Source organism: Oncorhynchus kisutch, linkage group LG1 (genome assembly GCF_002021735.2).
Source record: "Oncorhynchus kisutch isolate 150728-3 linkage group LG1, Okis_V2, whole genome shotgun sequence".
In the NCBI taxonomy this organism is placed as follows: Eukaryota; Metazoa; Chordata; class Actinopteri; order Salmoniformes; family Salmonidae; genus Oncorhynchus; species Oncorhynchus kisutch.
In genome coordinates, this window is record NC_034174.2 from 32,349,974 (window position 1) to 32,370,014 (window position 20,041).

The window sequence follows — 20,041 nt, forward strand, 5'->3', positions numbered from 1 at the left end:
AAACTGTAGAGGTAACCATGGTGCTGGAGATCAGAGGTGGGTGAGATAAAGGCAGGTTGAGGTTGCTAGGACCAGAGTAGAACAGAAGGTGTCGTATGCTTAGGCAGTGAAGAGAGTAGTAGAGGAAGATGAGTCCAGGGAGTGGGATCCTAAGAGGATCCCTGTGAGTAGGCTGAGGCCAATAGAGAGTGATGGGAATAACATCTGCTTCAGTAAGGTTGTTTTTTGGCATTCATGGCCATGGTTGTCAATTGAGCTTCAGGAATGGAACATAAATCACAGATGATATATGTGGTGGCAAATGCAGAGAAGCACTTGGGTGTATGAGATTTTGCTGCAGAAGTTACAAGATGTTTTGAACGAAAGTGTCCCGTCCTCCCAGGCTGCTGGCCTGGAGTAGGATCAGATAGGAACAAAGTAGTGGAATAGTGGTGAGGTTAATGGGTGCAGGGTTAGTAGGTAGAGCATTTTTATTTCATACAGTGTAATGACTGCATCCTGCGGAAGAGTAGGCTGATATACAGCCAATGCAGTAGGGGGCGGCATGTACCTATAACATTTGTTTGCGGACCGCCATAATATCAAAGAAGATATGCGTGTGTTTTTATATATACATGCAATGACATTTGGAATGTCTATTCTTTTGTAAGTGTAATGTTTACAGTGCATTGTTTTATTGTTTGTCTATTTCACTTGCTTTTGCAATGTAAACATGTGTTTCTCATGCCAATAAACCTCTTAAATTGAATTGAGAAGGTGACTGTAGTAGTCATCCTCTCCAAGAGAGGCGCTCTTGAGCTGTAAACGTTACAGTGCAGTGGGTTCATTCTCCCCCTATAGCAGTTAGAAGTTTGGAAGGTTTTTTACTTGCCAAAATGGCACTGGCAGACGACGGTAGTTACGAGTCAGTGATCTGTGTAAAGCCAGAGGTTCATGTGTACAAGATCCCACCCCGTGCCACTAACCGTGGATATCGGTGAGTTATTTTATGGACCCCACTTTGTTGATGAACTTTCTTCTAACTACTCGTTATTAGCTAGCTTGCTAATGCGTTAGCAAATCAACATGAACAAGTGGAAACTGGATGATCCAGGAAGACAAGGTTGTTGCTAGCTAATGTTAATTTGAAAGTATTCAATTATTGAATGCATAAAATGGAGAGTAGATTAATATTGTTTCAGGGATAAAGTTTTGTATTCATTTAGTTTGCTACCTATGCAGCAAGTTAACTTTCAATATGCTGTGAGGTGGCACCTTTGTTTGGCTAGCTAACTTGCTAGCTTCTAAATAATGCTAGCCAGGTGAGTTAAGTTACCAATTAACTTTAACGAGTTAGTTAGCTATAAACCTGTAACGAGTAGTTAGACTGATATGGTTCGCTCATAGTTAACAAGTTCAAGTAGGCAAGTCTGCTTTATTTTGGAGTGTGTGCAATGCTAAATAAATCGGGACTCCCTAAAACATGCCACTTAGGTACAAGTGACTTTTCGTAAAAGGTTAGGAAAGCATTTTCGCTAACCCATATCCCTAATAGAGTACCACAGTATGAGTCATAATACCCATAAAACCTAGCGGTCAAACAGGGAAATGGTTCCAATATTTTTTCAACCATTAGTTTTTCCCATATGGGGATTTTAGGAACTTAAAATAAGGGCTGTGTTTTGTGTAGGCTTACCCTGGCGTGTAGTTTTGATAACTATGTAAATATCTTTAGCGTAGCACCCCTTATTATCAGCATATTCAACCGTGTTTAAGAAATATTACCTTCTGTCTTGTGATCAAGCCATCAATGTTTTGTCATTATTGGTGTTGTAGAAATATTAACGGGTTAGCAATTTGCATGTTTGACATTTCAGTGGAAATACTGAGCAAAAAAATGACCTCCTGTATTATCAGCATACGGTCCCCAGTTATTGGCCACCTTACTATTTTGCTCAATTACAAATAAATACCCACATAATTTAGTTTAAAAAACACCATCCTCGTATCCGAAGTGTTTACTAGATATTTGACTAGTTGGCTAGCCTTCCAGTAAAAAAAACAGACTTGCCTGTTAACTTTTCATTGCGTAGCCCGGTGTGCCCTCCTGTAGACACTTAAATGGTTCTTCACCAACATCTTCAGTGTCGTAACCAAATAATGTCACTTTGTTTTACAGATTAATCTTATGTTTTGAGAAGGTAGATAACAGTTTATTACTAACATGAGTGAATCATTTAGGTAAAAAGTTGGATATAAAATGGTGTCTGTCGCGCAGTCACATTTTACAATATACAGCATGTCCCACAAAATGTAATTTAATTGAGAGTTTTCAAAAAAGTAACTTAAACTGCAACAAATTGGTGGTCAGCTAGCTAGAAGGGTGTCTTTAGTTGCAAAACATACTGGTATTTTCCAAGCCGTTTTAAATGTTGAGCTACAAGTGATTTAATCCTCCAACCGCTAGTGTGTCTGAAGTTAGGGGGCGTCCAATGTTGGGGGGAAATTAGCTAGGACAAGGTGACTAAACAATATATTTGCCTGTATTTACCCCCCCAAAATAAATGATCATTAACTACGAATGTCAAATCAAGGCGAATATAATAATCTCTGGATGAACTATCCAATGTTAGCTAAATGTAGTAATTAATACATTGTTTAAATGTCTTTTGAATGGACAATTCTATGAACTGTCTTGTGCAAGTTTTAAATTGACAATACCTGTTAGCAAAGGTGTCAGGTAGAGATGATGTGTAGAAGCTTGCAGGGATTTGTAGTGTTGCATGATCTACTTTGATGTTAGTTACAAGGATGCCAACTAGTCACCTTTTGATGAAATTTGCCATTTTTAATCCAAAATAGGTGACCTACGTGATTCGTGTAGATCCGATGAGAAGTTTGGGGGGGGGGGGGCTTTGGATGACTACTGGCTGTATGCGAACGAGTGATGCGCGTTTGGACCAATACTGGCTGTATCCAAGGTTCACACAACAGAATGCAGCACGAGACTGAAGAGAAGAGACAACCAATTTGATAGTTACATCATCAGTGCACGCTCTGGAAAGACAGCGGGCACGTCCCCTGAACGATAACAAAGAGGTAGGTGGACAGATGACTCTGTCTATTTTGCTAGCACAGACTGGAATGTGTTCTGGGATTCATCCAATGAAATTGAGTATACCACCTCAGTCACTGGCTTCATCAATAAGTGCATCGATGACTTCGTCCCCAAAGTGAACGTACGTGCATTTCCCAACCAGAAGCCATGTATTACAGGCAACATCCGCACCAAGCTAAAGGCTAGAGCTGCCACTTTCAAGGAGTGGGACACTAATCCAGTCGCTTATAAGAAATTCCGCTATGTCCTCAGACAAACAGGCAAATCGTCAATACAGGACTAAGCTTGAATCCTACTACACCGGCTCTGATGCTCATCTGATGTGGCAGGGCTTGAAAATTATTACGGACTACAAATGGAAAGCCAGCCGCGAGCTGCCCAGTGATGCGAGCCTACAGATTGAGGTAAATGCCTTTTATGCTCGCCTCGAGGCAAGCAACACTGAAGCATGTATGAGATCACCAGCTCTTCTGGGCGACTGTGTGATCACGGTCTCCGTAGCTGATGTGAGCCAGACCTTTAAACAGGTCAACATTCACAAAGCTGCGGAGCCAGATGTATTACCAAGACATGTACTTTAAGCATGCTCGGACCAACTGGCAAGTGTCTTCACTGACATTTTCAACCTCTCCCTGACCGAGTCTAATACCTAATTCGCGTACCGCCCCAACACATCCACAGATGACGCAGTCTCAATCGCACTCCACACTGCCCTTTCCCACCTGGACAAAAGGAGCACTTATGTGAGAATGCTGTTAATTGACTACAGCTCAGCGTTCAACACCATAGTGCCCACAAAGCTCATTACTAAGCTAAGGACCCAGGGACTTAACACCACCCCCTACAACTGGATCCTGGAGTTACTGACCGGCCGTCCCCGGGTGGTAAAGGTAGGTAACAACACAGGAGGTCGGAGACCTGGTAGTGTGGTGCCAGGACATCTCCCCAATGTGAGCAAGATGAAAAGGAGCTGATCATGGACTATAGGAAAAGGAGGGCCGAACAGGCCCCCCATTAACATTGAAAGGGCTGAAGTGGTGCTATCATGGTCTAAACAACAAGACAGTTGTGAAGAGGACACGACAACAGCTTTTCCCCCTCAGGAGACTGAAAAGATTTGGCACTGGTCCCTAGATCCTCAAGTTATACAGCTGCACCATCGAGAACATCCTAACCGGTTGCATCACCGCCTGGTATGGCAACTGCTCGGCTTCCAACCATAAGGCACTACAGAGGGTAGTGTGTACAGCCCAGTACATCAGTGGGGCCAAGCTTCCTGACATCCAGGACCTATATACAAGGCGGTGTCAAAGGAAGGCCCCAAAAGTTGTCAGACTCAAGTTAACCGTCATACTGTTCTCTCTGCTACCACACGGCAAGCGTTACTGGAGCGCCTTGTCTAGGACCAAAAGGCTCCTTAACATCTATGGGATCAGTGTCGTCATCCCTGCGCGGGGCGGTTGAGCTAACGTAGGCTAATGTGATTAGCGTGAGGTAACTAAACAAAACATCCCAGGACATAGACATATCTAAAGGCTAAGGCAGAAAGTTTAACAACAATTTAAGCTGGCTGCATTGTTCAGTAGCTATTACAGTGAAAGAATACAATGCAATTGTTTGAGGAGAGTGCATAATTGTGAAATTAAATGTATTTAAAAACCAATTAGGCACATTTGGGCAGTCTTGATACATTTTGAACAGATATGCAATGGTTCATTGGATCATTCTAAAACTTTGCACATAGACTGCCGCAATCTAGTGGCCTAAATGTGTATCAATGTAAATTATCCGGTTGGCCATTTGAGTAATTGTTCAGCAGTTTTATGGATTGGGGGTAGAAGCTGTTAAGGGCTTGTAAGTATTTCACAGTGAGGTCTACACCGGTTGTATTCGGCGCATGTGACAGATAAGATTTGAAACATTTTGGGGGTTTACAGTTGGGACAATTAATGGACAGTTGGGTGAAACTCTCAACATTGAAATTAATAAAAGGTGACTGTACTCTAGAGAATATAGAGCTAGCTATAATGGTATTACATACCTTACATAAGAACCAAAATTGCTTTTCACAAGAAACACTTTCCCACCTTCCTATAATGTTGCATGACTGTACCAACAGTAACAACCACTTACCAACCATGACTGACTGTCTGCATGTTTGAGCCTCTGTAGAATGTCCCGTGCTCCCAGCTAACATTTCCTGTCACATTATTTGAGAGCAGATTTGTTTGAGGTTCCTTAAGCATGCCACTTCGATACAGCTACGACTTTTTCATATCAGTTAGTATACTTAATGTAGCAGGTAAAGTTAATTAGGTTAAGGAGTTGCCCTATTTCCCAGGGCAAATGACCTCAAGTTCAGCCTGCGTTGGTGGACTCCATTGGGCAGGTGATTTTAGATTTATTTTCTCCTGATAACAACCAATATACAAAGAATTCCAGAAGTTTAGTCATTTTGTCAGTTTTGGAAAAAGTACCTAATTGTCATACTTGAGTAAAAGTAAAGATGCCTTAATAGAAAATGACTCAAGTAAAAGTAAGTCACACAGTAAAATACTACTTGAGTAAAGGGCTAAAAGTATTTGGTTGTAAATATACTAAGTATCTAAAAGTACAAGTATAAATCCTTTCAATTTCCTTATGTTAAGCAAACCAGGCGGCCACATTTTAGTTTTGTTATTAATTTACGTATTGCCAGGGGCATGATCCAACTCTGACATTCATTTACAAATGCAGCATGCGTTTCGTGAGTCCGCCAGATCAGAGGCAGTAGGGATGACCAGGGATGTTGTCTTTAAGTGTGTGAATTATAGAATTTCTGTCCTGCTAAGCATTCAAAATGTAATGAGTACTTTTTGGTTTTGGTGTCAGGGATAATGTATGACGTAAAAAGTACATTTTCTTTGGGAATGTAGTGAAGTAAAAGTTGTCAAAAATAGTAGTAGTAAAGTACAGATACCCCCAAAAACGACTTAAGTAGTACTTTACACCGCTGCTTTTTGGTTCCTCCCCTGGGTGTAGGTGAAAAAGGTACTTAACATTTTCACCCAAGTGATCATAATCGAGAAACCAAAAAATACTCCTGACTTCACCTTCATGTCAATCCCTGCATCCCATGCTCTTTAGAAAGAGCAAGCTACTGATGTTCTTTATGTAGCCTAAGACTCCCATTCTGTTGCATGGTTTGAGATTGCAATTATTGCATTACACAGTTTGATGGGTTTTAGTAAGCCCAAAAGCTCTGTAGCAAAGCAGTCATGACATGCAGGAAGGGTGCTTCACTTTGTTTTTGCAGAGCTGCTGACTGGAAGCTGGATGAGCCAGCATGGACTGGCAGGATGAAAATTATCTCCATAGGAAAGCTTGCCTATATCAAGCTAGAGGACAAAAACTCAGGTAACTACATCTGTCACTGTCATGGCTACATCTGTCAATACAGCTGTTGCGCTCATGTCTGTCACGTTGTCTGCTTCATATATGCATACATACAGTTGAAGTCGGGAGTTTACATGCACCTTGGCCAAATACATTTAAACTCAGTTTCACAATTTGACATATATTCCTAGTAAAAATGTCCTGCCTTAGGTCAGTTAGGATCACAACTTCATTTATAGAATGTGAAATGTCAGAAAAATTTTGTAATTTATTTCAGCTTTTATTTATTTAATCACATTCCCAGTGGGTCAGAAGTTTACATACTCAATTAGTATTTGGTAGCATTGCCTTTTAAATTGTTATACTTGGGGTCAAACGTTTCGGGTAGCCTTCCACAAGCTTCTCACAATAAATTGGGTGAATTTTGGCCCATTCCTCCTGACAGAGCTGGTGTAACTTAGTCTGGTTTGTAGGCTCTTTGCTCGCACACGCTTTTTCAGTTCTACCCACAAATGTTCTATTGGATTGAGGTCAGGGCTTTGTGATGGCCACTCCAATACCTTGATTTTGTTATCCTTAAGCCATTTTGCCACAACTTTTAAAGTATACTGGAGTCATTGTCCATTTGGAAGACCCATTTGCGACCAAGCTTTAACTTCCTGACGGATGTTTTGAGATGTTGCTTCAATATATCCACGTAATTTTCCCTCCTTATGATGCCATCTATTTTGTGAAGTGCAGCACAGCACCCCCACAACATAATGTTGCCACCCCCGTGCTTCACGGTTGAAATGGTGTTCTTCGGCTTGCAAGCATCCCCCTTTTTCCTCCAAACATAGCGATGGTCATTAAGGCCAAACAGTTAGATTTCTGTTTCATCAGACCAGAGGACATTTCTCCAAAAAGTACGATATTTGTCCCCATGTGCAGTTGCCAACCATAGTCTTTTTTTTAATGGTGGTTTTGGAGCAGTGGTTTCTTACTTGTTGAGCGTCCATTCAGGTTATGTCGATATAGGATTAATTTTACTGTGGATATAGATACTTTTGTACCTGTTTCCTCCAGTATCTTCACAAGGTCCTTTGCTGCTGCTCTGGAATTGATTTGCACTTTTCGCACCAAAGTACGTTCATCTCTAGGAGACAGAACGCATCTCTTTCCTGAGCAGTATGACTGCTACGTGGTCCCATGGTGTTTATACTTGCGTACTATTGTTTGTACAGATGAGCATGGTACCTTCAGGCATTTGGAAATTGCTCCCAAGGATGAACCAGACTTGTGGAGGTCTAAAAAAAAAAAAAGAATCTGAGTTCTTTGCTGATTTCTTTTGGTTTTCCCATGATGTCAAGCAAAGAGGCACAGAGTTTGAAGGTAGGCCTTGAAATGCATCCATAGGTACACCTCCAAATGACTCAAAATATGTAAATTAGCGTAACAGAAGCTTCTAAAGACATTACACCATTTTCTGGAATTTTCCAAGCTGTTTAAAGGCAGTCAATTTAGTGTATATAAACTTCTGACCCACTGGAATTGTGATACAGTGAAATAATCTGTCTATAAACAATTGTTAGCAAAATGACTTGTCATGCACAAAGATGTCCTAACCGACTTGCCAAAACTATAGTTTGTTAACAAGAAGTTTGTGGAGTGGTTGAAAAACGAGTTTTAATGACTCCAACCTAAGTATGTAAACTTCCGACTTAAACTGTATATAGATATATGTATCTCATGATTTCCAGCTTTTAGTCTTAACTGAATTCTGTATTTCTTAGGAGAGTTGTTTGCCCAAGCGCCAGTGGAGCAGTATCCTGGATGTGTGGTGGAGGCAGTCACAGATTCCAGCAGATACTTTGTGGTTCGGATAGAGGACGGCAATGGTAAGATGCCATCACAATCAGAAAGACACCAGCAGAAATGCATCACCATGCAACCTGATATGCTGAAAAAATATATATATTTTGGGCAAAAAAATCCATTGTAGTTTGAAAGGTTAATTGCAATACAGTATTCTAGCTAGTACATCGGTCTTCTCATGCACTTTTTTTAAAGGACGACATGCATTTATCGGCCTGGGGTTTGCTGATCGTGGGGACTCCTTTGACTTCAATGTAGCTCTTCAAGATCACTTCAAGTGAGTCAACCTCTCATGTCGATCCTCTCTTTGGTTTTGGCATCAACATCCATTTTTACATTGGAACATTACGTACAATCTAACATCTGCCCCTTTTTCTACAGGTGGGTAAAACAGGAAGGTGAGCTGGCGAAAGAGGAAGCATCTCAGAGCACAGCACCCAAACTGGACCTTGGCTTTAAAGACGGACAGACTATCAAGATCAGCATTGGGGTGAGCATAAATGGTGGAATGAGGAGAAACAAAAATAGGATGAAAAGGTGATACGGACATGCTATGAAGGGATAGGGATTTTCTTTGTCTTAGAACATAAAGAAGAAGGATCCAGGTGCCAAGTCTAGGCCCATGGGCAGTGGCCTTCTCCTTCCTCCACCAATGGCTAAGGGTGCAGTCCTTGTATCCCCTCCTGGAGGCCAGCAATCACCTCCACCTACGCAGTCTAACACAGGTAACCTCATTAGGCTATAGAGCTCAATGACCCAATGTTCCATTACCACTGCTCAAGCACATGTTAACATGGATAATTCTAAATCTACTTTTGTTTTTATCCCACCCCCTCCAGCCTCTCTTTTAGATTTTGGAGGCCCGGTCCCTGCCGCCCTACCCACTGCAGACCTGTGGGGAGACTTCACAGCAGCTGGTGCCAGGTCAGTCTTAGAGCTAATGGTTTAGACCAGAGATGGGCAACTTTGATGGGCGTGGAGGCCACACAAATCAGAACTCATGATGGGCCGCAGTTGTTCGCAATTCTGCGTACACAAACAGCTAATTTCCTGTAATTATACACATTTTGCCATAGGGTGGTGGGAAATGTTTGCAGTTTTTAGTATTATATCTGAGTGAGACAAACAAAATCAATGGGGTTTCCCCCCGATGGTAATTCGACTATGATAACAAGTTTAGATAGCTGGCTGCAAAATTCACTCAGCAATCGGACTTTGTTTTTAGCTGACATGGGCTAATTGACTCATAACAAAAGAAACTGCTGATGCACAACCAAATTTTGAAATCGCACTTTGTGTATTCTACTATTCTGTTACCCTTTTTTGTATTTATTTAACTAGGCAAGTACGTTAAGAACAAATTCTTATTTACAAATGACGGCCTACCCTGACCTCCCCTAACCCGGATGATGCTGGGCCAATTGTGCGCCGGCCTATGGGACTCCCGATCATGGCCGGTTGTAATACAGCCCGGCATCGAACCAGGGTCTACAGTTACGCCTCTAGCGCTTAGATGCAGTACCTTAGACCGCTGCGTCACTCGGGAGCCATAAATTACTTGGGAGCCACTATTACTGTACTATTGTGTATTCTACTCTTCTAACTGGCAACAGTAAGTTAAGACCCCGACTGAGGAAGTTGGCAGGCCTTATGCATGGTGTTGTGGCAAGGGAAACTGACTAGAGATCACAGGGTTACTAGCTCAAATCCCTGATGAGTTTAACTCTCATCCCATTGGGTGAAGCTTTTAAACAGTTTGATGGGGGGGCCATATCAACATTTTGTCATCCATTCATGTTGTTAACCTTCTCACATTCACACATCATCCTCTCCCCCTCACCACAGCTCCAGTCAAGACACTGCTAAAGGATGGGTGCAGTTTTAGCTGTGAGATGGACTACACACACAGGCTCCTAACATTCCCTGGACAGAATGATTGTGAGAAATTAAATGTGGGGAGCTCAGTCAACTGACAGGTTGCTTGGCACAAATGATGCTCTACATTACATACTCATTGTTTGCCTACACAAATGTATAGATTCAAACTGTCACAAGTCAGTGATTGACCAGCACGTCCTTTTTTAGATACAAAGACAATATTACTATTTTTAGATACTTTAACTATGCAGTCAGAAGTGACCCTTCATGTTGTTTTGCTGATCAAGTATGTATTATTTTTCTGTCACTCTGACCACCTGAAAATTATGCATTCCATGTTAATGACACCTTCAGGTGATCTACTCATCTCTATGTCCCTCCCTCAATTTCTCTCCATTTTACACAAATCTGGATGTCAACCTTTCTCCTCAACTGTCATCTGACCCTTCACCTTACACTACTCCTCGCTACAGCCCAGTACCATCATCTCGTTGAGTCATCCAACATGATTAGGTGTAAAGTTTAGTATTTGTATGCCTTATTTGTTGTTGAATAGGGTGAATATTTTGTTTTTATGTTCAAGTATAACTTTTGTCACCCTTATGAAGGACAGGTGTATGTCTGTCATTTTACAAGGTTGGGAGTTGTCTACTTCAATGTTGCTTTCCAACCTCTTTCAAACTGTACTCTTGGCTTAAGAGAACGTATAGTATCTGTTCATATCAGTCCATCTTGGGCAGCCAGATCAAACCAATGTCTAGTTTGGATTTTGGTTAATATGTGGTGGTAGGTTGGAGAAAGGCAACATTGACAATGATTTTATTTGTTTACATAGCATATCATGTATCTTTAGCTACCTTTCCTGGTCCTTTTTGTTGAGTGGCCTTTGTCAACCCATACTTTACCCTAATAGTGCCTTTCAGCGATCGGACAGTTGGATGTTTGAGCAAATATTTGTCACAAATTAAAGCCAAAAGTGCCTTTTACGCAAATCAAAATCACCTGTATAAAATGTAAAGCAACACTATTGTAAATAAACCATTTGTTGTTCATTTTTTCCTTTTCTGTTTTCATTGTCAGGTTGACTTCCCACTACACAGGTAAGGAAACAGTGGTAAGCGTGTTTAACAGGTAGTTATTTTGACTTTAGACTAGGAGGTCTGTCTCCTTGGTTTCGTCTCCATGACTGGTGTTTGTTTGGTGAAGTATGACTGACACAAGCCTCTCCGCAAACGTTTTGCTTCAGTGTACAAGAGAAGGAAATATGCCAGTGTATGTCATCTGACACCAGATTTCAGGATTATATTGTTTTAAGGTGTTAAGACTGCTTGGACTGAAACTGTCACTGGTAACTGGAGAAGGTGCCAGGGTGAGTAGTGGGTATTAAAATATATTAGATTAAATGTACCATATTCTAAGCATTTACTTTTAGATAAAGTTGTTAGCCTAATAATGACAGCTACATGTGGCACATACAACTGAGTACTTTTCTACAAATATTGGGCTATCGCTCTTAATATTTGCTTGGCCCTAGAAGACATTGCTCATGATTTACTGGACTTAATAGATAGACTTTCATGCTTATGGTACAGTGCCGATCTCGGGTATCAAGTCCCTCCCCGGAAAGGGTTTGGGGGAGAGCTGGAAGCAAATCGACGTCAGCAGCATATTGCTGCAAGTTGGCTAACTAGTCTAGTAAAACATTTAAAATCCGAAACGGTAGTCCAAGTATCCTGCTCTCGTATACGAATGGAGTTGACAACTATGCACTCAACCCTTATTCATTCTAGGTAAGGTAATGGCACTCGTTTGAATGGGCTGTGATTTTGGAAAGGAAGTGGTGAATGTCCTTCGCAGAGTATCGGCTACTCTGTTTATTACGGGAAACGAAAGGAAATACTATCTATTTTTACTGGATGTCCGCGTTTAATTGGGACCATCGTCTAAATTCAGAGAAGCGTTAAGGCGGCATATGGCCTCCATGAAGGCAGGCAGATGCAACCGTATCGGTGATGCGATTTTAATGCACGACATGTTTACGTACCCGTCGTGCATGCAGGATCATCACATTTGTCACTGAAATGTTTTGGAAATCCATGTATTTTGCAACAATGTTGCCGGTTAACAAGCAATAGGCGTGTTTTGCGAATGCGATGATTGTAACATCAGTAGGCTGGCGTTACTCTGGGTGACCTAACTTCTCGCTTTGCAACATTGTTTCCAAGTTTTTTTAAACGTTGACTGGGCGCGTCAGTGTGTGTGGGGGGGGGGGGGGGGGCATTGTGTTTGGTCACGGAAGTCTGGGTTTCATCAAATCAAAAGTTTATTGGTCGTGTACACAGATTTGCAGGTGCTGCGAAATGCTTGTGTTTTCTAGCTCCAACAGTGCAGTAATATCTACCAATACACACAATCCCATTAATATTTCTTAACGTCATAGTCAACATAGCTACAAGAACTAACGCAAAAATCATGCAGTACACTCAGCGTGGCAATTGCACCAGCAGGCCCCAGTAACAATAACTTAATAAAACCAGAAGTTTACCTTGACTTGGAAGAGTTCCCGTGTTGGATGGCCATAGCCAGCTTGCTAACATAGCATCCCTCTGTGACAAAACTGCATATTTTAGTGGCCTTTTATCGTCCCCAGCACAAGGTGCACCTGTTTAATGATCATGCTGTTTAATCAGCTTCTTTATATGCCACACCCGTCAGGTGGATGGATCATCTTGGCAAAATAGAAATTCTCACTAACAGGGATGTAAACAAATTTGTGCACGAAATTGGCTTATAGTGCGCATAGAACATTTCTTCAATCTGTGACCAACACTTTACATGTTGCTTTTATATTTTTGTTCAGGGATATAATGCTGTGTATAGACAGTATATTAATATATAGGGGTGTACAGCAGTAGTTATAGGATGAGCCATCACTACAATATAAACATATAAAGTGGGTAAAACAGTTTATATATTTTTTTTAATTGGGGTGGATCAGCTTAGTATAGCGGAAAGATTGTTGCTTCCATCAGTGTAATTGTCTGCATCATTTCCAGTCCCCATATCTTTTTTTTGGTAAATATATACGTACAAACATATGCATACGTAAACATTTATACATAGTGGGAAGAACAAGTAGTTGAGACACTGCTGATTTTGCAGGTTTTCCTACTTAAAAAGCATGTAGAGGTCTTTTATCATAGGTACACTTCAACTGTGAGAGACAGAATCTAAAACAAAAATCCAGAAAATCACATTCTATGATTTAAGTAATTAATTAGCATTTTATTGCATGACATAAGTATTTGATACATCAGAAAAGCAGAACTTAATATTTGGTACAGAAACCTTTGTTTGCAATTACAGAGATCATACGTTTCCTGTAGTTCTTGACCAGGTTTGAACACACTGCAGCAGGGATTTTGGCCCACTCCTCCATACAGACCTTCTCCAGATCCTTCAGGTTTCGGGGCTGTCGCTGGGCAATACGGACTTTCAGCTCCCTCCAAAGATTTTCTATTGGGTTCAGGTCTGGAGACTGGCTAGGCCACTCCAGGACCTCCTTAGTTGCCCTGGCTGTGTGTTTCGGGTTGTTGTCATGCTGGAAGACCCAGCCACGACCCATCTTCAATGCTCTTACTGAGGGAAGGAGGTTGTTGGCCAAGATCTCGCGATACATTGCCCCATCCATCCTCCCCTAAATACGGTGGAGTCGTCCTGTCCCCTTTGCAGAAAAGTTATTTGAGACTGTGGTCCCAGCTCTCTTCAGGTCATTGACCAGGTCCTGCCGTGTAGTCCTGGGCTGATCCCTCATCTTCCTCATGATCATTGATGCCCCACGAGGTGAGATCTTGCATGGAGCCCCAGACTGAGGGTGATTGACCGTCATCTTGAACTTCTTCCATTTTCTAATAATTGTGCCAACAGTTGTTACCTTCTCACCAAGCTGCTTGCCTATTGTCCTGTAGCCCATCCCAGCCTTGTGCAGGTCTACAATTTTATCCCTGATGTCCTTAAACAGCTCTTTGGTCTTGGCCATTGTGGAGAGGTTGGAGTCTGTTTGATTGAGTGTGTGGACAGGTGTCTTTTATACAGGTAACGAGTTCAAACAGGTGCAGTTAATACAGCTAATGAGTGGAGAACAGGAGGGCTTCTTAAAGAAAAACTAACAGGTCTGTGAGAGCCGGAATTCTTACTGGTTGGTAGGTGATCAAATACTTATGTCATGCAATAAAATGCTAATTAATTACTTAAAAATCATACAATGTGATTTTCTGGATTTTTGTTTTAGATCCCGTCTCTCACAGTTGAAGTGTACCTATGATAAAAATGACAGACCTCTACATGCTTTGTAAGTTGGAAAACCTGCAAAATCGGCAGTGTATCAAATACTTGTTTTCCCCAAAAAAGTATTTAGTCAACCACCAATTGTGCCACCAATCCACCATAATTTGCAAATAAATTCATTAAAAATCCTACAATGTGATTTTCTGGATTTCTTTTCTCATTTTGTCTGTCATAGTTGAAGTGTACCTATGATGAAAACTACAGGCCTCTCTCATCTTTTTAAGTGGGAGAACTTGCACAATTGGTGGCTGACTAAATACTAATTACTTAAAAATCATACAATGTGATTTTCTGGATTTTTGTTTTAGATCCCGTCTCTCACAGTTGAAGTGTACCTATGATAAAAATGACAGACCTCTACATGCTTTGTAAGTTGGAAAACCTGCAAAATCGGCAGTGTATCAAATACTTGTTTTCCCCAAAAAAGTATTTAGTCAACCACCAATTGTGCCACCAATCCACCATAATTTGCAAATAAATTCATTAAAAATCCTACAATGTGATTTTCTGGATTTCTTTTCTCATTTTGTCTGTCATAGTTGAAGTGTACCTATGATGAAAACTACAGGCCTCTCTCATCTTTTTAAGTGGGAGAACTTGCACAATTGGTGGCTGACTAAATACTTTTTTGCCCCACTGTACATACTTTTTTTTAGAATATACCTTTATTATTCCCTGCAAACCCTACTACCCTTCCCCCAATTGGAGTAAACTAATACATATCATGCACATTTTACAGACACAATCTATTTTACAATTGTTATTTTGTTTTTAGTCCTTCCTCTATTTCTTACGTCCATCCAGTTTGATTTGTATTTGTAACCGTGCTATTTCACAACGTTTCTGAACCTATATATAAAACAACATGTTAACATTATTAAAGTGACCAGTGTTGGATGACTATGTACATAGGGCAGCAGATACTAAGGTGCAGGGTAGTGACAGTGTCAGGGCAGGGTACTGGGCATGGGTGGCAAGTGATAACTGTTTAGCAGTCTGATGGTCTGTAAATAGAAGCTGTTTAACAGTCTCTCAGTCCCATCTTTGATGCACCTGAACTGTCTCCGACTTCTAGATGGTAGTGGGGTAAACAGGCCATGGCTTGGAAGGGGTCAAGCAGAATTTCTTCAGCTTCCTGAGGTTGAAGAGGCGCTATTGCGCCTTGTTCACCGGTGTGGCGGGACCATAAAGGGGGAAGCTTAGTCAGTTGTACAACTGAATGCCTTCAACTGAAATGTGTCTTCTGCATTCATCCCAATGCCTCGGAATCAGAGAGGTGTGGGGGGCTGCCTTAATCGACATCCACGTCTTCAGCGCTAGGGGAACAGTGGGTTAACTGCCTTGCTCGGGCAGAATGACAGATTTTTACCTTGTCAGCTTGGGGATTCGATTGGTTACTGGCCCAACGCTCAGTGATGTGAAAGCCAAGTAACTTGAAACTTTTGACAATACACCCTAACTGTAGCCTATAACAATGTAATATTCCCCAAAAGACTATCTTAATTTATATATTCACAATAATAATAGTTAGTATTAGTCGTTTGTAATTCTGCCTGACCACAATTTATTTATCCTTTATAGCAGAACAGCTTACATTTGTAGAATGCAAAGACTACTCTTGCTCGCTCTAGTTTAGATACCACTGTACAGTATTACATAGACATTCCAGGGGTTACAGCAGAGAGTTTGGCTATAACTGACAAATTAATGAATCCTTATAGCCTACGGGTAGCCTAGACATGCTTTACCAGAGGACAGAAAACAGACCCACACCCAGATTCATTACACAGGTTAAACCTGTCTGAGCTATAATAGGCTAAGCCTAGTTTGCTAACTTGCTTATTATTACAGTACTGGTAATTGCATGGTAATAGGATCACTTAGGGCCTGGAGTTTTTACTCTCATGACCTGACCAGGAAAAATTGTGGGGCCTTTGTTGTAGACCTTAAGATATGCTTTATGATTAACCTAAGGTTATGTTTCCAAGTTAACTTATTCACGAAGATTCAAATGCTGATCTGGCATGCTCAAAAAAGTATCTATTACCCTTGCTTCTATACAATGCAGCTCTGCCAGGACACCACAAGAGGGCCCTTAACCCAAAACAAACCCTAAAAACTGAATGTTGGGCTGTAATATTTAACATTGTCCGAATATACAGTAGTTATGTGGCAGAATAAAATGTCTCAATATTTTATGCACACCTTTCAAAATGACAACATGCTGAAGGTTGTGGAGGTGTGGTTAAGGCTGAGCTTTGTGAATAGAGGGGTCTGTTATTGACATTCTGAGTCCCTCTCTTTTGTAGGCATGTCTGTTACCATGGTAATTCAAGCATTGAAGTGGTGTGGCAGGCACAGTGATCAAGCTGGGCCCCCAGATACTGAAAAGGGGAACACATTTGTTCTGCTTTTCCTTCCTTGTTGTTCATGTGTTGTAACATTATAAACAGTGACCGACATGTAGTCACTGTCACCAAATATCCCATTTACAGAGGGGTGTAGGGATCATGGATGCCCCTTAACGTGGCCGCCCTCATCATTATTCATACTCTGTAGCCTAACAACACTTCCTTGTCTAATTCTATATGACAGAAGAAAGTACTGTATGTCACTAATAGGCCTGATGAAAGGACACACAGACTTCTTAAAGGTCCAATACAGCTGTTTTTATCTCAATATCAAATTATTTCTGTTTAACAAGTATGTAACCTACTGTGATTGTGTATTTTTGACCAATTTAATTTAAAACAAAAATAGCTTCTTTAAAAATCCCAGTAAGGTTCTGAGGAGTATTTATGTCTGGGAATAAAGCCCTTTTGTGGGGAAAGACTAATTCTGATTGGCCCAGTGGGGAGCCAGGCCCAGCCAATCAGAATTCATTGTTTTTTTGTGAAGCTATTGTGTCTTTTTTTCCATTTTAATTGGCTTCACCCCTGCACAGTCATGTGAAATCCATAGATTAGGGTCTAATGAATTTATTTCAGTTGACTGATTTCCTTATATGAACTGTAACTCAGTAAAATCTTTAATTGTTGCATTTATATTTTTGTACGGTATAGTTATTGGCAGAGAAGTCTCTTTCTTATTGATCTATTAACTAATTCACCCCCTGCTGATGTCACCAGGCAGGCCAGAACTCCATCCCACCAAAACTTCTCAAACTGCTTTTACACCAAGGGCATTATAATCAATTTCACAGTATTATTCCAACCTCATAGTTTAGAAATATATCACGTTTTTGTCTGCACTGGGCCTTGAAAAACACGTACAAAGCACATCCTGCAGGCACTGTGAAATTTGTGCGGCCTACAAATTTCCTCAACATTTTGTTGATAATCACTAACATTTGCAGCAGATTTATTTCATCCAATAACAATGTATTTAGTTAGCCTTACACTCAACTGCAAAAAAATATCTAATTAAACTGCATGGGTGGCCAGGCAAAGAATGCAAACGGAAGCGCTCCTCGGGAGGGAGGGAGGGTTTAAAGTCTGCTAATCCCCCTGTCCTCAATCTTTCCGACAGTTCTGGAGAGAAGGACCGAGCAGGGCAGTCACCTGTGGGACGTGTAAGAAATCCTGAGATTACAGCAAACTATCACAACGTTCTGGACTGTCTGTACAGCATACATATGCTTTTATTTTTATAGTTGCTAATGTGTTGTTAATTTAGATAAGCATTTACTCGCGTGCATCCGTTAATTGCGATCTACATCGAACGGTTAATCCTATTTGATAACGCTCCCAGCGCACGGGACTGGAGCGACAAACGTTTATTTTTCAGGCCTGAAGATATTGCTGTTGTTGAGATATTCCTCAATGAGCGACACAGAGAATTCCAACACGGATTCCAAATTGGAAACTGTCATACAGGTGATGTCATGGCCAGTGCATGATTGCACTTTGATTTATCGTTCTTTTTTATAGTGAATTGGTATTCTCCTGTAAATAATTGATTTACAGAAATATCAATATGCCACCAATATGTTATAATTATGTAGGCTAGTTGTAATTCCAATAGACTTCTTCACTGGGGATGCTGATGGTTTAACACTTCGACAGAGATGCCATACATTCTGCTCTATGTTGTGTGCTGAAACTGTGCATGTGCAATCTGCAGAGTGTGAGGTCAGTGTTCTATTCTGAACACAGCTCTGTGGTAGACAGGAGTGACTGCTGAGACACCACCTGTCCTCATGGCACTGTGCACTGCAGGGCCCTGAGCTTTAGTCTGTCTCTGAGGACATGAACTCACAAATAACATAAGGATTGCAGAAAGGGTAATCAAATGGAAATTGGAGATTTCATTTGTCAAAAGTGTCCACATCCAACAGGATAATCAAAGTAGCCTCACACAATACTAGTAGGTGGCTGCAACAGCTGTTATCCTATCTTCAATGTACATGCTCTCTCGCTTTCTCTCCCCCTAACTCTCCTTTCTCCAATATAAATGCTTCTGTGTCTGTCTTCTACCAGAGGCTGGAGGAGAGTGTGTTGTCTGAAGAGAAGAGGCTGACAGTCCGAGGCTCCTCCCCTGAAGACCCACCTACGTGTTTACCTGCACGAGTCCGAGAGATCGTTACCAAGAACCTCAACGAGAGCCGTGAGTGGGATAGAGATAAAACTGCTGAACAGTTCATCAAATATCTACCCTGAATATTTGCATTGACCCGCTTTTTATTTGCACCTACTCTCTTGCACCGGCTCTATGCACACTTACTGTACTCTACCCACACACTCACTGTACTCTACCCACACACTCACTGTACTCTACCCACACACTCACTGGACTCTACCCACACACTCACTGGACTCTACCCACACACTCACTGGACTCTACCCACACACTCACTGGACTCTACCCACACACTCACTGGACTCTACCCACACACTCACTGGACTCTACCCACACACTCACTGTACTCTACCCACACACTCACTGGACTCTACCCACACACTCACTGGACTCTACCCACACACTCACTGGACTCTACCCACACACTCACTGGACTCTACCCACACACTCACACATACTATACAGTCACAATTCAACACACTCACATGTAGACACACTTTCACATATGCTGCTGCTACTCTGTTTATTATCTATACTGATCAACCTAGTCACTTTACCCCCTACCTACATGTACATATTACCTCCACTACTTTGTCCCCCTGCACATTGACTCGGTACCGGTGCTCCTTGTATATGGTCTCGTTATTGTTATTTTGTGTTACTATTTCCAAAACATTTTTTTACATATTTCTCATCATTTTTAACTCTGCATTGTTGGGAAAGGGCTCGTAAGTCAGCATTTCATGCTAAAGTCTACACTTGATGTATTCGGCGCATGTGACAAATACGATTTGAATTGAGTGTCCAATCACCTGATTATTCAAAAAAATCACAGATGTTTTCAAATAAGTGTCCTGAATATTGAATGAAGTGCTGTGCTCTTCAATAACACAAGTGGTTGTCTGCGCCTCT

The 20,041-nt window shown here is 41.3% G+C and overlaps 2 protein-coding genes across 4 annotated transcripts in view; both read left to right on the forward strand.

Annotated features, from left to right (window-relative positions):
• Positions 1-758: 758 nt before the first annotated feature.
• On the forward strand, positions 759-11,259 carry necap2 (NECAP endocytosis associated 2). The gene is made up of 8 exons (XM_020490380.2): positions 759-976; positions 6,393-6,493; positions 8,245-8,349; positions 8,522-8,603; positions 8,708-8,816; positions 8,910-9,051; positions 9,166-9,250; positions 10,172-11,259. The coding sequence occupies exons 1-8, from the start codon at positions 876-878 to the stop codon at positions 10,209-10,211; spliced, it is 765 nt and encodes a 254-aa protein (XP_020345969.1). The 5' UTR covers positions 759-875; the 3' UTR covers positions 10,212-11,259.
• Positions 11,260-11,831: 572 nt separating this feature from the next.
• The window catches only part of crocc (ciliary rootlet coiled-coil, rootletin), a 42,937-nt gene continuing 34,727 nt past the window's right edge, over positions 11,832-20,041 (forward strand). For 2 of the 3 annotated variants that reach the window (XM_031818785.1, XM_031818827.1), the window contains exons 1-2: positions 18,066-18,426; positions 19,030-19,156. In XM_031818785.1, the coding sequence (XP_031674645.1) occupies positions 18,373-18,426; positions 19,030-19,156 (181 nt within the window). In that variant the 5' untranslated portion in view covers positions 18,066-18,372. Of the gene's footprint in view, positions 11,995-18,065; positions 18,427-19,029; positions 19,157-20,041 lie in introns of those variants that run through there. The other variant, XM_031818830.1, reaches the window with a different exon arrangement.

Bases quoted from the DNA above. Each gene is read 5' to 3' on its own strand.
- necap2 (XM_020490380.2), top strand. From the start codon at position 876: ATGGCACTGGCAGACGACGGTAGTTACGAGTCAGTGATCTGTGTAAAG. The intron at 6,494-8,244 runs GTAACTACATCT...TGTATTTCTTAG, and splicing joins GCTAGAGGACAAAAACTCAG to GAGAGTTGTTTGCCCAAGCG. The intron at 8,817-8,909 runs GTGAGCATAAAT...TCTTTGTCTTAG, and splicing joins CTATCAAGATCAGCATTGGG to AACATAAAGAAGAAGGATCC.